The sequence below is a fragment of the Vipera ursinii genome, assembly GCF_947247035.1.
Source record: "Vipera ursinii genome assembly, chromosome: 3".
In the NCBI taxonomy this organism is placed as follows: domain Eukaryota; kingdom Metazoa; phylum Chordata; class Lepidosauria; order Squamata; family Viperidae; genus Vipera; species Vipera ursinii.
Genome location: NC_139516.1, coordinates 129,831,783 through 129,849,946, shown reverse-complemented (window position 1 = coordinate 129,849,946; position 18,164 = coordinate 129,831,783). Strand labels below are relative to the sequence as shown.

Here is an 18,164-nt window from a genome sequence, read left to right as displayed (position 1 = left end):
TTTCCCCACAGTTTCTCCTATGCTTAATTCTCAATTTTAATTAGAAAATGAATTGAGATGTTTTGTTTTTTTATTTATGTGAAAGTTTATCAATAAATAGAACATTCTGTATATATTCAATGAAGGAGAAGGATTTTTTTTTTAAAAAAAAATTTGAGTGAGGGAGAGAAACCTTACTGTTTCATCCTTGCAGCTGATCTTATTATCATTGCCTGAACAAATGAAAAGTGGAAACCTGGTTAAATTCAGTGCAGTTTCCTGTGTTGTATAGTTTTGGGATGCTAAACCTGAGGGTGCCTGCGGGGTATATTTGGGTGAAAAAGCAATCAATTCACTTCACTTTGGTATATGAACCAGTTCTATCCTGTCAGGTCTGACAAAAGCAGGTTGAAAGATTTTCCCCAACAGGCCTCTGAATTATATCCAATTTATTGTTAATCACTCACATTCCCAGAAGTATATGCAATCATTCACATTTGGGAGCGCAGCTGCCTTACTTGCCTATATCAAGTTGTCAGAATCAGCCTTGCAGAAAGAACTTTATACATAAGACATGGCTGAATAAAAACATCCTTATTAGGTACTACAGCTATAAGTATTAATGTCCCTTTTGTTTTCCCCCCTCATCTGAATCTCCTTAGTCTGGTATGTATAAGCAATTGGGGAATCTACGACTACATCACTGATTCACTTTAATCAGTTATTCTGATTTAGCTTTACAGTGAAGTCACAGGCTACATGTAATCCATCTCTGAACTGGAATTTGCTATACAGAGATATTAAATATCAGAGTTAATAGACAGGAAACGCATTCATTCATTTGGTAAAAATAAACCAATTTCAGCCCCAGTCCCAGGGGTGTTAATATATCAAAAATGGAAAAGAATAAGTAAATTTGGAGAAGATTGTAGCTGTTTCCCTTCTATCAAGAGACAGATTCAGTACACTCCCCCCACCCCCACTCCTTGGCACTTACCTCAAAAAATGTATCAATGTATTCTGAGACAATATGCTCAGACTTTGGTTTATTTTGGCAATAAACTATATACATGTGCAATCTTCTCTCCTGGAATGAAAGGAAGGAACAATAAATGTGTAGTGCAGAAAAACATAAAGCAAACTGACATGGACCAAAATAGAGATTACTATAATCTGCAAATTCTGATTCTGTTCTGGTTCATCACAGCTTGAAAAAAAATGTTTACTGTATGCCTTAAATAGCAATTATCTCTACAAGCATAGCACTATCTTTTTCAAACAGAAGCAGGAAAATCATATTCGATATGTATGGCATGTTTTTATCAAAACAGTGATCTCACCAGACAATAATGAAGTATGGATATAACTGCCATTGCCTTTAATAAATTGTGGAACTGATTAAGATATATACATGCATATGGTCAAAGCACTGATTTCCAAACCTCTTGGTCTCAAGGAACTTTTTCCAGGTAGGTTTTGCTGGTCACCAGCTCATATCGATATTGGCTTAGATCACGGTGTCAAACTCGCCACATCACATGATGTGTTGCGACGTATTGCGACTCTTTTTGCATTGCTGGCAATGGGGTGGGTGCAGCTTCAGTATGATGAAACCAGCCCGCAGGCTGGCAGTTTGACACCCCTGGCTTAGATTTCATAGCATGTTTTCAGTGTTAAGTAGAGTCAAAGAAAGGTCTAATGCTTACCTTCATTTTATAGTGGGGAAAAAAATAAAGGACTGTCTATCTAGCCTCAACTCCTACAGTCACCACTTTTATCTTATTGACAATAGTTTCTGCCAATTAGGTTAGGTATTTATAATAAACTGAGCAACAACTATTTACACAAATCTCTAGGCATTGAGATACATGGAGCTGACAATATGAGAAAGTTTTGACCACAAAGAAAAAAAAATAGGAGCGATGAGTTTTAATAACTAGGTCACCAGACCAAAAAAACCACTAACAAAAACCGGTTTTGCTTGCATGCTGAACTTCCAGAAAACTAGTTCAAGAGCTGATCAGTTTGTAAGCTGTTTGCCTTTTTCGTTGAATCTGGCTGGAAATTAAGCTAGCTTGAGAAATTGCTGTCTGGATTTCAAGGCTTTGGCTACTTTAATAGTGGCCAGATGTTGTATCTGGACAGTAGTTATCGCAGTTCCCAAATGGTGATTCCCCATTTCTTTATCCCTCCCACCTGTGTAGGGAAAGCAAGACTCTTATTGAATTCCTTTCTGAGGGTGGTCTATGAGAACATGTGTTTTCCATTTGCCAACCATTTCAATGATTCCCCTTCCGCTTTGGACAGAGCTTTTCCCAATCTTAAGAGAAGTCTGCAGACAGTTTATCATTCTGCTTTTACTTCAGCTAGAAAGAGAAACTGGCAGAATTCTTGTCAGTATCAACCCAGCATTTTACCATTCATCCACAAGAGAGGATTTCTCTGACAGGCTATCATTTGTTGAGCTTTATGTGGGACGGTACTTCTGAAAGAAATAGTCAATCCAGGAACTCAAGGCAAAATGGCCATGAGGAGTAGCAACTAATGGCCAAAGAGAAGGGCTATATGCCTGCTATAGCAAACACTAACCAGATGGAGGAGATTTAATTGCCTATAGCAAAATGAACTGCAGCAGACTGTGCAGAAATATAACCACTGTTAGAAGTCAGATAGCATACTTTTGAGGTGGAGTTAAGAAAAGACAAAGTAGAGGTTGCTTTCCCAGAAAAAAAAAATAGAGGCATGTATGCAGGTGATATCAGGCTTTTTTCTGTTCTGCAGAAACATCTCCATGCTGGGGCAAGCAGGATGTGCAGATGAGCCTATGCTATGCAATTTAGATAAATTAACTTGCACTCTAGAATGCTGAAAGTTCCCTAATGACTTGTCAAAGAATGCTGGAGAGATTTACATGGAAGAGAGCCAATCGTGGAATGTTATTGTTCTTTCTGGTTGTTCCCTGTTTCTACTTTCATAGAAATCAAAGAAAATTTGCCATTAAAAACTGAAAGGGGAAAAGCTTCAAATGCTTTCCAGTTTTTCTTTCCAGTAGAGTAGCGGCAATCATGGAACTTTCAGGTGTTCTCTGACCAGGTTGGAATTTTGCTGCCTTTCCATCTCTTCAGTTCTTTCTCAATGTGAACAAATCTAGCAGATCCCTATCGGCTAAAGAATGCTATCTTCTACTAACCAAATGACTGTAACAAACACAAGCTAACTTCTACACAATGCAAACTGATTCCTTTAAATTGCACCGCTTAGGGCTTAAGCTGAAATCTAAGCTTAGGACTTAAGCGAACAAGGTCTGACAGCAAATAAACACATATTTTAAAAAAATGTATCCAGAAAAGAAGAAATTGTGTTAGATACTAATAAAGTTAGTACTTGACTCATGATTACAATGTGGATGGAAATTTCAGTCATTGAGCAAAGCAGTCATTAAGTGAGCTCATAGGCTATTAAGTGAACAGAGTCTTAGGCAAGGAGTACAAGGTATCTCAGGTGTGGATGGGAGGGCTACATGTGAGTCTCTTTCCACTTACGAGCTGAAACTCCTCTCTGCCAAAATTCAAGCAGGATTTTCAGCCCCTGAGCAGAGAGACACAGTGTACCGCCTACGTCGGCCCTCCCCCATCCCTGAGGCACTCCTCCTCACCATGCTGACTCTCCACTCAGGGGCTAAGAATCCTGTTTAGATTTCAGCTTTCTCTCATCTCTGGGGCCCAGACAAAAGAGCTGCCTACCCCCAGATTTCAGCTCTGTGCCTGCTTGGAATGCTGAAATCTAAGCAGTCGCGGAGCTGAAATCCTTGACAGGCAGCTCTTTCAGCCAGCCCCCAGAGATGAGAACAAGTCTTTTTGGCAGGTGGCAGCAGCTTGAAACCTTCCTAGTAATAGCTAGTAACATTTTTTTAAAATAATCTGATTCATAGGTTTTGGATTACTATAATTCAAAAATGCCTATCAATTTTAATTTTTTTCCACTCCTCTCTTCAATTGTCCATATTATTCTCTGCTAAGATTCAACATGAAAAGCTATGACAGTTCCTAAAAGCTCACTTATGAACCAAGAAAATTGTGAATGCCTAGCTTTTTTTTTCTAGGTTTTCATGCCCTGCCACTTTCACTTAAAAGTCAAGGGAAAAAAAAACAAAGCAAAAGAAGATTATACCATTAAGTAGTACAAATATTTTTATTTTGAATATGAATAAAGTGGGAAATATGTGGGTGATTGGTTGAAAATATAACCTTTAAATATTAATAAAAATATCCTTAATATCCTTAGTTTATAATATTTTATAAATTGTCATTCTTAGGTTAACCAGGTTTTACTTACTATATTCCCTTCTTTCATTCAAGTGTTGTTCAAAACACTGAATCTTGATATTTAAAATGTTTGTATTCCTCTTTTGGAGCTCATATATTTCCACACATTCACAAATGTACATATTTGTACTGCCAAATTTGTTTTTGTTTAACTCTGCATTTTAAAATGTTTTTGCTTAGTTTAAAAAAAGGTTCTGTACATAAAAATGCAACTTAGTGCTCAGACTTACATGTTTAACAAAAAGTGATCCTAATTTCTCTGGATCCTCAAGGCACTTCTCCAATTCTCCTAAAAAGAAACTGCAGGGGGAAAAAACCCACAAAACAAAACTTTTTATTTGTTATTTGAATAGGGCAAGATGTAATAGTTTCAAAATAAATTAATTATATTAGCTCCATTGAAGAATATCAACCACTACAATGAAGACATGTGGAGAATACATCTGAGATACCCTGCATGGAGTTGATTAAGCAGCAATTTTTCCTATGTAAAATGATCCATGAGAAACTGGGTTATATCAAACAAACATCAAGTAGCAAATGTTTCCTCCCTTCCCTGTAGCAGTTGAACTAGTAGTACAAAATTGGGCACACTAGGCACTCATTCTTACCTACCTCTAAACCTTAATAAAAACAAACTGAACCATTATCTTTAATCAGCATGCTAAGGGGAAAAACTTATGGTATCTTCAATAAATAATGTCTTAAGAGCCTGTACTGAAAGCTAACAACTGGATCTAGTCCAAGACCTATCTATTAAGAAGTCATCATCACTCATTCACAGACATATTAAAAGGGAAGGGAGAGACAGATGGCCATTTTGAGATCTAATAATAATGGTAATAATGTTCTTTCACATACTGCTTCTTCAGCCAGCCAAATCCCTTGCGAAATGCCTTTTGAGTGTGATTAGTTCATCAGACAATTATTTTTATCTGTAGACTTTCCAATATCTCTCTTTCATATATTCAGCCCAGGGGCCAAATGCGGTTTGCTATCTGGGTCTCAAAATAGAGATGTTATATATGGCAGACTTCTTCAGTTATAAAATGGAGGGATTTAAATTTTCAGCTAAATCTGTCAGCGATCCATAGAAGTTTCTCCCCATAATGAAAATAAATATTATTGTATATCCAAAGGATTTTGATCAATCCACTTAAGTAGAGAGTGATCTTGATAAGCTGTGTGGGATGCCTAATAGAAATAGATTATAAGGATCAATGAGTAGCTATTTAAGCATCATCCTAATACATACATATATTTCAACTCCCAAAATTTCCCAGCCTGCATAGGGATGCTGAGAATTCTGGGACTTGGAAGTCTACACAGTTAGGTGGTTACACCAATAATCAGCTTCAATTATCTACATCTCCTTGTTGAAACAAATCTTGATCTGCAAAAAGTAGTCTGCTCTTAGGCTCAGGAAAATTCACGCCAAGTGCAGGGTCCTTACTCTGCATAGCAGTTTACTGAAAAGAAACAACTGTGCTTATTTTGATAATGAATGCCTAAATGACAATGTCATTATTTGTTTTATTATTTACCAGAATATGTTAAAACACCCTCCCCAAAAAAGGTGTCAGTTCTATGGACTGTAGAATAAAGAATGTGGATGCCATTTATTTGAATCACTTTCAAATTATATGATATCAATTTTGGGATTTTGGGGGGCGGGGGGAAATGTGATTGTTACTTCTGTGGAACGGTACAAATTAAAAATGTAATTACTGTGGCAATAATGGCTGTCTTCAGGTATATTTGGACTCAGTTTTGACGAAACAAAAACATACCAATAAAGAAGTAATTTCTTCACTATTATCATCTTTCAAGCCCATCCAAATATTTTTCCAACATGGTATCTTCTAACAATTGAGTTAGTTTACCCACCTCTTCATTAAGTTTTGCAAGGTTAAAAACAGTGTGAAAACTACTCAAAAATAAAAACTGTACATACTCTCTGTGCCAGTCATATATTTGATGAATGTTGCCAAACACAATTTTGTCTTTTCCTTTCATGTCATCAGGAACACCATCTTCTTTCATGAGTGCCATATAACCCTAAAATAAATTAGCAAGAAAAATCAATAAGGGCCCTGTTATTTATCTGCACGTATGTTTACATTTAGTCTGATGCACTATCCCATTCTCTATTCACCAGATGTGTGTTTAAACTTGACTAAAATGTTTCACACATTTCTTAATAGAAAAATGATGCATGGTGATCTTACACAAGTTATTTGTTGTGGAATACTGTTGTGTTGGATATGAAAATTCATCTCATCCAAGCCTTTATCATGCTGGTGATATTTTAATCTACAATTAGCAAATTGCCCAGCCAGTATGAAGAAAAGCAATTCTAACATGCACAACATGTTCTGGTGAACAATCAGTGGTCTGTCCATAGGACATATTTATGATGCATCCATTCTTTTAAGCAGAAAAATGATTTGCCCAAATAGCTGAAAAGAAATTAAAATCCTTCTCCATAATGGCAAAATATATGGCTCTAATAAACCTTGCCTTCCATATGTAATGTTATCAGTTTTGGTGCTTTGCTTATAATGTCACAACTGAGTTGATTCATCAGCAAAAAAGAGATCAAAATAAAATACCCACCTAAATCATAAATGCAGCATAAATACACACATCTACACTGGATTACCTGGGAAAGCTTATGCTATATGCAAATATTATTTTCAATAAATGGCAAATTTATTTCACTTCCAAGTTTGAATCTATTTCTTCACTATATGTTTTTATCTGTCAATCTACCTGCACATGTAATTGCTTGGCATATTAGTTAGCCAGACAACTTGGGCCAGCTAATAATTTTAAATGCCTTTATAATTCTCCTACATGGGTACACAATATCTAATTTATTAGATATTTATTCTGAATTTGCTCAGAATCAATAATTCATGATTACAGCTCTCTGCTTTTCAGAGTTCATAAACTTGTGGTTCTTTGAACGGCTTTTCTGTAAACATGCCCAGATATATTATTATGTGGATAAGTTTCAATTCTGAAGTGGATCTTTCTGCAAGCATTATAGCCTAATAACACTGAGGCACTGAACAAAACTGATCCTCCAAATCAAAAATTTAACACAGTGAATATCAATAAAATAATAAAATTGGTAAAAATATTAACAAAAAAATTAAATTGTAGAATACTCTACAGAAGATGTGTGTTTGAGTGTGTGTATATCTGTAATCAGCCCAGTTTTAATTAATTCCCTAAATGTTAGCTGTCTTTCAACTTTTAAACTTGTTACTTCATTTAAGGGTTCTTGTATCTATTAACACACACGATTAAAATATGCTTCAGCTGTCCATTCTAAAACAGTAAGGCTGTCAGTTATTCCATTGCTTATATTCCTACACAAGGATTCAACAGTCTTTAACTACAAATATTATGTCAAGCCAGTTCTAAACACTCAAAACTTATTTTGCAACAGATTCAATAAACAGCATGCAATGCTAGTCTTGTGTAGGAATGGAAATTAATTATTGCCAAGTTTTGAAATTTACATGTCTAGGTGTCTATAAACAGTTACACTGACAGTAATAATTTCTTTTGAAAGATTATGGTTAGCACTCCAACATCATCAGAAAATTCAGCAACTGCAAATTTTAACTGATTTTATTTTTAATCAAGAGGACCAGTATATTTGATTAAAAATAAATTAAAATAGGTTTCTTAAGGTATTGCTAATAATATCTTCTAAAGAGGATTGGATTGAGAGGAATGGTAAATTCATGCCTCTGATTTGATTAATAAAAATGAGAACCAATCTGCTTAAATAAGAATGGAACGTACCTCTACTACATAGCCAAGATCTCTCACATAATCTCGTTCTGTCTCCACTAATTCCTGTAGGACATACCTTATGAAAAATTAAAATGACAAGAGACAGGAATTTAATAATACCAATTATCCATTTATTTATGATCAAATACAAATAATAGCAGAATACTCTGGTTCTATTTAGGTAGTTCATAATTTAAGCTACTAATTGATAAATTATTAAGAAGTACTTATAACTGGAGAGGTAAGGTATATTTTTTGAAGATTGTAAGGAAGAATTGTCTGGTTTTTATAATAAGAAATTAACAAAATGATCTCCCCTCATAGATCTGAATGGCTCCCATCCTGATGACATTGCTGCTTATTCTCTCATGCTTTGGGCTAGATTTAGGGTGGAATCTAAATACTTGCATATTATCCCAGTAATCAGTCTTAATATTAGTTTTACCATTATTCTACACCCCAGGGTGTGTAGAACATTTGCCATCCAGTGTTTACTATTTAGTTTACTATTAGTAAACTATTTTGTTTACAATGTCATATTTGATATCATTGGTCCTTAGTCTATGGGCATTGTATCCCCTCTGGATTTGCTGGAAAAGAAACTGGTTTTCCCATAAAAAAGATATTTGGGTGTAATCTTTGCAATGAAGACATGAAGACGTCAGTACAAGATCAAGAGCTTTTAGTTAAAAAAGAAAAAAAAATTGGAGAAGCAGCAAGATATTCCTAAATGTAACCACTTCCCCCCCTAAAATTCATTTTACGAATGTATAAAAACTGTTATGCCTAGTGGATTTTATATATTAATTTATTTCACAAGTAGGCATACTATTAGGTGCACTCTTGATCCTGTTATCATTTGAGCAAAGCTGAAGAATACTAAAAGCTAACTAAATATAACAATTTGAGCATATTAGCTGTAAGATCCAAATCTTTCTAAGGGAGCTCTGTTTCAGTTCTTCAATTGGTGATGCTATTTCCATTCTTTAATGTGCAATGTTAATTATTGTACTTGAAAGGGCAATTTTAATGGTGAAATTCCTGTTTTCATATATGTAGTCTTCATTCATAAGGTATAAGATGGAACAAAAATCTTAAAAAACAATCTCTTTGCTACCATTTTGAAAGCATTAAAAAAGTCTGAATAATAAAGGAAGTGCAAAATATGGCAAAATCTTCAAAAAAACTAATCATGTTTAATTTTGTCTTAAAGAACAGTGAAAACAACCTTAAATACTTTATATAAAAAAGCAAAGGAAAAGTGTTCTTCTTAAGCAAATGACAGACTTTATAGAAATTGATAATCTAGTCTTACTGTCGCCTCTTTAAAGAACTGGACTTCCGTTCTTCCATCTCATCAATGGGTGATGAGGAAGAGAGAAGTGAGTTGTCTGAAGGATTGAATGATGGGCTGCTACTGTCACCCTGGTCTACCATCAATGAACTTGGCCGATCTTCTAGAGCCTAAGACCAAGTTGAGAAACAATTATTATTACCTTTACATGGCACGCATTGCAAATTTGATAGTAGCTGGAGGACACACAACATTTCACTATCAATAATACATAGCCTATCATTTTTTTAAATAAACATGCCACTTTCATTTTCACTATTAGATAAATTAAAATATTACTCCAAAAGGGTTTGCTGTGCAAGTTCTGAGGTTTTGCTTGATAAAAAATACAGGAAACCAGAAGTTGCCTTTAAGCTTTACGTTTTTATTCAGCTGAACAAAGATGGGCTTCTCTAAAAAGAGAGAAAAGCCCCAAATATCAGAAAAGCCTTATTTTTATACCTTCTTTGATTACATAAGCAATTCACCCAGCAAAAGCTGACACACATAAGATAAAGACTTCGCCCTTTAAGGCTGGCACACTGTATATAAGAAAGTGAAGTAGCTAAAATGTTCCCTTTGGGGTGTTTCCCCAGGACCCCATATGTTCCCTTTTGGGTGGTTAAGTGTTTCCCTAAGACCCCATATGCTCCTGGGTGGGTTAGGATATTGGGTGTTTCCTTTGCTGTCCTTTTATGACCTTGCATTCATGGTTCTGCAAGTGGCCAGAGACAGCGGGGCCATCTGCACGTATTCACAATTGATACTGTCCCCTAAGTCCGGGTCAACAAGTTACAAATCTTTCCCTCTAAATGTATTTTTCTCAGCGCTATTTGGATGGCCATCACTGAAAACTAATGCTGGATAGCACATTTTTATTTAGATCAAGTAAGATTCTTGTTAGTCTCTTAATTAATATTACTAGACAATATACCACATAAGCAAGTTTGAGCTTTCCACAAGATGCCGGTAAACAACAACAACAAAGGAAAGAACACTCACCATTTTGCTCTTTACAAGCTCTTCTATGGCGCTGACAAGCTCTGCTGCACTGGGCGTTTCTGAGCTGGTAGGGCGTACCAATAAACGAGAAGATGCCTACAGAATGGAGTTAAGATTGAGATAGGGAGAAAACCATCTCATTCAAGAAATATTTTCTGTATCTTTGAAATGAGTAGTTCATCTCACTTCAAAGAAGTACAGAGTTTTAAGCAAGTCCTGCTACTTATAAATATTATACTCCCTGTATCTTTCACCTACTTGTAATACTTAGTTACCATTTTGCAATGGCAATGTACAGTTGGCTTGTGAGGAATTTTTTAATCTTTCTGAATTACTATTAAAGTTAATTATATTAATTTCCTTGTCCCCCTCCCCCAGTTCCGTATTAACATGAAGCAGCAAATAAAAGAACCAAACCAAAAGAATTTGTGGGTCAGAGTAGTAACTCACATAGTAATAAATGAGAAGATGTCTACAGAATGGAGTTAAGACTGAGATAGGGAGAAAACCATCTTATTCAAGAATCAGCACGTGAAAGAACCAAATCAAAAGAATTTGTGGGTCAGAGTAGTAACTCACATAGATGACATTCCTTATGTCATAAACATGAAACGTAAGTCTGGAAGATCTGTAACCTCAAAAATTACAGGATTCTAATTTCTGGCTGCAAATGATGAGAAATGGTATGACCAAAGGAAGCTTTTGGGAAGATATTTCAGGGATTAGTAAATAAGCAAGTCTGTTTGCAGACTGCATATATCCCTATGTAAATGGAATCTCCACAGGTAATATAAGGCTCACTTCATAATGGAAGCACAACATGAATGTCCTACCTGCCAAATATTTTATGTTTTATTTCACTACTATACAGAAAGGTTAAAATTAATCAAGAAATTTGGAATGTGGATTTTTGTGCATTTTTATCTTTGGAAGATTGGCTGTCCCATAATGTAAATACTAAATAAATTTTAGTGTGCATTAAACAGCTTAATACGTTGATTTACAAGGGACATAGGAAATGGAAGATTTACAAGAATACACAGAAACTGTGCCAAATCAGACAGAACAAAAAATCAATGTGACTTTAAATAAAGGTGATTTTTATTTTAAGAAAAAGGGTTCAAAGAAAAAAAATACTGCATATCAAGTGTTTTAGCAATTGTTATAAAAAGCGATTTATAAAGCACTACCAAACATATTGACTATAGACAATATAAGTGTCTTCCAATGACTCAAGTCTTCTGAGACACAAATTAACATAGATTGACAAATTTGTATGTGTTAGGACCCTGCGTGGTGTGACATTTGCAATAATGCGTTGATTTACAAGGAAATCTCTACATTAGAGATTTTGGTTTACTTAATAAAGTCTTGCTTAGAGTAAAACTGGGCTTTGATTGTGCTTGGGTGTGCACAGACTAATCAGCATATCCTCACAGTTAATATAGAACACAACACTGTATGTCAAAAAGTAGAATGGAAACGCTTAAAATGGTTGTATGAAAGGAAAAGAATGATGGAAAGAAGGTAGTGAAAGCTATAAGAATCTTGAAAAATGACAATGATCCAGATTTAGACATATTCAGTAATATTAAAATATGAATGTTGTTTGCTTATGAAATGGCTGTCTGACTTGGTTAGCGTCTCTGCCTGAAGACTGAAATCACTGTTTCCCTATATAAAGAGAAGGAAAGCAAGAATGAATGCAAATCTACAGGGATTTTACTTTGTCAAATGTGCTGGAGAAGGATATTTAGCAGAATTTTGGTTGAAAGAATACAAGAAGTGATAGTAAGCAAGACTATGGATGCACTCTTTGTCAAATAAGGCTTACACTACACACTTGCAGCTACTGTACCAAAATCTGGATCTGAGCCAAAATATTTTATTTTTCTAAATAAGCTAACTAAGAGCAGAAAGGATTTTAAGCCTAAGGGACTTTTTATTAATGTCTAAGAACACTGTACTGCAGATTCTGTCATCATTCTGTATATCATGGGAGTCTTTTTCAGCGGATATGCAGGAAATCCCCTCTGCCATCAAGGATGTGGTTACCTTAGCAATGATTAACATCCATAAGAGAAACCCACAAGAGTTCCAAAAAGCAAAGAAGGAAACAAAACCCCATACACTCAACTGTTGAAAATGTCTGGCTTTCTGAGAATGATGGCCCGTTGCCAAGAAAACAGACAACCCAACAGCTCACATCGTAAAATTAATTCTGACTACAATGAAAACTCACTGAGGGCAAGAGGTATTTGTTATTCACAAGTATATATGAAATATGAAAGCATGTTTTTGAACTGGATGCAATACCACGAGATCAAAGTCCACTTAAAGAGTATCTGGAGTCTTTAGCTGATGCAAAATGCATATTAGTGTGAAAACCAAAAATAAAGCATGCACAAGAGCTAAATGAAAGGAAATATTTATGTAAATCGGCTTAAGTTGCATAATTTCTGCAAAATCCCTTGTCCAGGATTTTATCACCACAGAAAACTGGGATCTGAGCATGATCCAGTTGGCGTGATAATAGGCCATGACCACTGGGAACCAATTATTTCCCCACCCTATTCCCCCATTCATTTACCTTATCATCTTGTGAGTCTGGTTGAAGCAGACTATGTTGTTGGATTGCCATTGGAGGGGGAAGTGGCACAGCATCAGCCCCTTCTTCGCCTTCTTCTTCTCCACAGCTCTGCATGCCAGACGAAGACGATTTCGAGAGGGTGCCACTACTCAAGCCCTCATTCCGGCCTCTCTGCCAAGGGAATCACATTCATACTTATTGCTTAGATGGCACTCGATGATGTATAAAGTGCTTGATAGATTTATATTTAAAATATACAAATGGCCAGCATTCCTGAAATCTAGCTCTTTTTTATTCGGCCAGACTGGCTACATTCTTCTCCATATTGTACTGAGTTCAAAATCTTAAAATTCTTAATTCTGAGAGCACTTACTGACCTTTCTAATATTTAATACCCTTGAGTGAAAGTTTATTTGTGACCTTCCAGTGTTTAAGAAGAGACTGAACAGCCATTTGCCTGAAATGGTATAGGGTTTCCTGCCTGAGCAGGACTAGATGACCTCCAAGGTCCCTTCCTTCTTCTTCTTCTTCTTCTTCTTCTTCTTCTTCTTCTTCTTCTTCTTCTTCTTCTTCTTCTTCTTCTTCTTCTTCTTCTTCTTCTTCTTCTTCTTCTTCTTCTTCTTCTTCTTCTCCTTCTCCTTCTCCTCCTCCTCCTCCTCCTCCTCCTCCTTCTTCTTGCCAAACAAAATCTCCCAAATTCTACCTTAGTAAGGAAGCATATCAGCCTGGTTCCTACTTAGTACTAAGTCAGAATTTTTAAAATTATCATCAGTTCACAAATCAAGTATGATGACATCTTGATGCTATAAAAGAACTAGTAATGTTCACTATAAAGCATTTTCAAATAAACTTTAGCTGAGTTTGTTGCCGTACTAAAGCATAGTATGATATGATAAAATTTTCCCCTAATGTAGTGTAAAGAAAATGACCTTGACAGAGAGATACTGTACGCAGGAACCACTGCCTAGTAAAATAGGCTGAAACTTTTTCAAAATTCAGAATGAGATTACATTTGGATGGGTCTCAGGCAGATGTCTCCCTAACTCACTGCAGTATAAGGAGTAAATACAGCACAAATAGATTTGCCAGATTCTGTCTATGTAGTTTTGTGTTAATTATTTATGGTTTGTGTATTTTTTGTGCATCTTTTGTGCTGGAGCCAGAATCACACTATTTGAGTTGGGCAGCCATATAAACGTATGCATGCATACATAAATATCTCATTGTCACCTGGGCCAAATAGTGGTCTTCTCAGATGCTAGACTAAAAGAAGTCCTGGTCAAACTTAACTGTAGAACTGCTGCCAGTTCCTTCATAAACTGTTACTCTAGATGCATGATTAATGCCTATTTTAATAATTCTGCAGCACCATTTAATAATCTACTTATTTTAATAACTGCAGAGCCATTAGTCATATATTTTTGACAGAAGGCCACAACACTAAAAACAGAGATAATTTGGAAAATGAGAATAGCCAGATATGGCTGTTTCTGGAAGACCCCTATGGAAAATACAGAAACAGATGGCTTGTTAAGTGTTCCTTTTTTTTCTTTTCTTATAAAAAAAAGCAATTCAGTGAGTGTAATTACTTACAAGAAGACAAGAAAAAACATGATGCTAGAGACTTGTTTTCAGAAAAAGGTACACAAACAGCATCTAGTGGACATCTACCTCTTCAAGAGTTTCATCTTGGGGTGTAGCTGCACTATCGTCAGAATCCTTCTGGGAGCCGGTATCAGCACTTTTGCGGACCTCACGGCTCTTCTTATGTTTGTGAGCTAGCTTCTTTACGTGGCCGTCTGCCTTTCCACTGCTAAGTCGCCGCACTGGGCTAGTGAGCCACTTCCTCAGGGTATTGCCTGGGCGTTTAGGACCAGGAGAGCTTTGTGCACCAATCATATGGGGCTGTAGCGATGTTACCGATGCAGGGGGACTTGCATCATTGCTGGAAACTGAAAGAGAATCTGAAAAAAGAGAAAAACAATAAAAATACAAGAAAGAAATAACTGGGTGGGTGGGTGAAGAACAACTGCTTTACAAAACATTTATTTTCCCAAAACAGGTTTTAAAAAAATGTACGAGCTCTCACTATAATCATTGTGAAACTCTATATTATTACTGGCCATTGTAAGCGTTGTATAAATTTATTTATTTTTATTTATTTATTATGGGACTTATATGCCGTCCTATCTCCCAGAGGACTCAGGGCGGCTAACAACAATAAAAAACCAGCAGTACAAAAGTTAAGAAAAAATTAAATAACAGCCCCAAATATTAAATTACACAATTAAAATTAAAACTTTTAAAAACCCATCATCAATCCAGGTCAGCCTGATGGAAAAAGAACACCTTGAGGTCGCGGTGAAAGGACCGGAGGTCCGGGGCCATCCGAAGCTCAAGGGGGAGTTGATTCCAAAGGGCTGGCGCTCCCACAGAGAAGGCCCTCCCCCTGGGGGTCGCTAGCCGACATTGTCTGGCCGACGGCACCCTGAGGAGGCCCTCTCTGTGTGAGCGCACTGGGCGATGGGAAGTCGTACCCGGCAGCAGACGGTCCTGCAGATATCCCGGGCCTAAGCCATGTAGGGTTTTAAAGGTAAGTACCAGCACCTTAAATCTAGTTTGTATGGATATTACAGTTTGGTTGGATACTTTTGCCATTCTAAGGATTCCTTAGTTGATGTATTTGGCTAGCAACCAGAGGGCTCATAACTAAGGTTCCCATGAAGGAATGTGTGTAAACTCATGGTGAAATGATCTTACATGCCATCCTTAAAACACAATTACCTCATTTTTTTTAAAATACATTTTTATTAGGAATTTTATACGAGTAAAAAGCAAATCTGAAGAAAAAATATGAAAAAGAAAGAAAGAGAAAGAAAAAGAAAATGCAAAAAGCAAAGCAGAACAAGAAAGAAAATAGTTTTGAAAAAGGTCATTATCCCTCCTCCCTCTTGGTATTACAAAGTTTTCTCCAGTCATTTAGTTCTTTTTCAATTGTTAAAACCATAAATCAGCACTTCACTCTTATCTATTTTCGGCAAAAAACGGATGCAACGGTTTCCATCATCTTTTACAGTTTCCAGTCTTTTATAAAAGAACTTGTTGTTTTACCCCTATCAAAGAGGTCGGTTTTGCCATTTCTGATATTTTTATAATCGATTCCTCCACTGTGGGAATTTCAATGTTCTTCCATCATTGCGCAATAATTAACTGATTTTCAAGGAATGTGTTTGTGTAAATTCTATACCCCTCAATGATAATTCTGAGTACCAGCTACTCCACTCATGCTACTGGTAGGACTTTAGAAAACCATCTCTCTCTTCTCTCTCTCCAATTAATCATACTTTTAAGAATCTCTTTTGCATTAATCATGAGGAAGGAAAAACCACTGGAATCACACTTTAATAGCTTTTCATACATCCATCCTTTATCTTTATATAGTTGCAACGTCATTTTCTTCCAAGATGAATTATATGCTAAATGGCACATTTCATGGTAGAAATGGAAAATTCTTTTGCTAAACTAGAGAGCACAGTAGCGAAGCAGAGGTTTCACACTAAAAAGGACTGGATGGAGAAAATGATGTTGCTATGCTGTGAAAATACGGCCCAATTATTGTACGCAAACATATGAGCAAAGTGATTTGTTGCTGTTCCTGCATTTATATTAACATTTAATTAGACCTGGGACGATGTTCATTGATTATTCTTCCAATAACAAGTTAATAAACATTTATCCATTTTGTTAAGTCTTTGCATTAAACTCATATCTGACTACGGTAACTAAGAACCAAGAATATTGTTCAAATTCGTAACACTATTAAATGGTGCAGACACCAGATGAATGTTTGGGACTTTCCTATCATTTTTTCAGATTACTCAAGGATGTACTTTTCCTTAGATGGCCCATAAACCCTCCAAGGGATAATTTGCTGCTGTCTCCTCAGGTTTGAAATACAGCTCCATCTGGGCCTCTACAAATGGAGGTCAAAGTTCACAGAAAGTCCATACACATTAAAAAAAAACAACCTGAAGGGAAAGCAGAATAATTAAGCTACAACAAAAACAAATAATGAAAACTACTTCAAAAGCCAAACTAAAGATTACTGTTCATTCTCAATTTGAGAAATATGACCCTGTTTATCTGGGATTGTTGCCTTTAATTTTTTTTAAAAAACCACACCAATCATGGCTTGGTTCTGGATGCTTCGAAAGCAGCTGCTTACATTTCTTGGTTGTATTCCAACAAAGTTACTTAAGATAAGGCCAGAAATTACTAGGGAGTCTATCTTTAATTGTGGAACTGCAGAGCAAATAAAACAGATTTTTCTCAACTGAACATTTGTTACCGCAAAATATCACTTATAAGCATTCCTTCTAAAAATTACACAATAGACTATTCTATTCCAATAAATCAGTGATAAAATCAATCTTGTAATTTAATGAAAATGTGGAAGACGTTATTAGAAATCACTAGGAGGAAGCATTTTGATTTTAATTTTTTATATAGAAACATTTAGTATCCTTTAACAAGGGAAAGAAGGTCAGGGACCTTGGAGAAAAAGAAGGACAGCATGACAAAACTGTCAACTTAGAAGGAATGGGTTTCTTACAAGAATTTGGCAAATTATTTTAATGTGATATTCCTTCTATGTGAGTACATGCAGAGATTAAATACATCTAAGCCCAACAAAGTATTTCAGGGTATTATGCTATCTGATAAAACAGCCAACTTGTTACTAACATTTTTTTTTACATCAGGAATATATTACTAAAAGTATGGGATTGACTTTGACATGCATGCGGCACAGGCTCCCATTGCTAGCAGAGAAAAGAAGAAAAGTTTCAATTTATCAGATGAACCTACTTTTCTTTATTTAGAGGGCACCATGAAAGAAAATTAAATTTAAGCATGGTGTACATAAGTAGCATGAATATCACGATACATGAATTTAAGTGCAGGACTGATTATTTTTATTTCTTTTGTTCAGGATAAGCTGGTAGATATACACAGACACACATATCTTCTTCCAAAATATTTGTATGTATATGTATATGGATCCTTGGTTTTTCGGGTTTTTCCCCGCGTAGAACTAAAAGTGTAGGCGCAACGTTTCGACGGAATC

At 35.9% G+C, this 18,164-nt stretch overlaps 1 protein-coding gene across 2 annotated transcripts in view; it reads right to left on the bottom strand.

The window, feature by feature from the left end:
* The window catches only part of TRIO (trio Rho guanine nucleotide exchange factor), a 257,034-nt gene that overhangs the window by 33,420 nt on the left and 205,450 nt on the right, over window positions 1-18,164 (bottom strand). For both annotated transcript variants that reach the window (XM_083358364.1, XM_083358365.1), the window contains exons 35-42: window positions 14,711-15,003; window positions 13,040-13,210; window positions 10,450-10,545; window positions 9,430-9,578; window positions 8,124-8,190; window positions 6,259-6,362; window positions 4,535-4,604; window positions 977-1,066 (exon numbers count right to left, since the gene is read on the bottom strand). In XM_083358364.1, coding sequence (XP_083214490.1) covers window positions 977-1,066; window positions 4,535-4,604; window positions 6,259-6,362; window positions 8,124-8,190; window positions 9,430-9,578; window positions 10,450-10,545; window positions 13,040-13,210; window positions 14,711-15,003 — 1,040 coding nt within the window. The remainder of the gene's footprint in view (window positions 1-976; window positions 1,067-4,534; window positions 4,605-6,258; window positions 6,363-8,123; window positions 8,191-9,429; window positions 9,579-10,449; window positions 10,546-13,039; window positions 13,211-14,710; window positions 15,004-18,164) is intronic.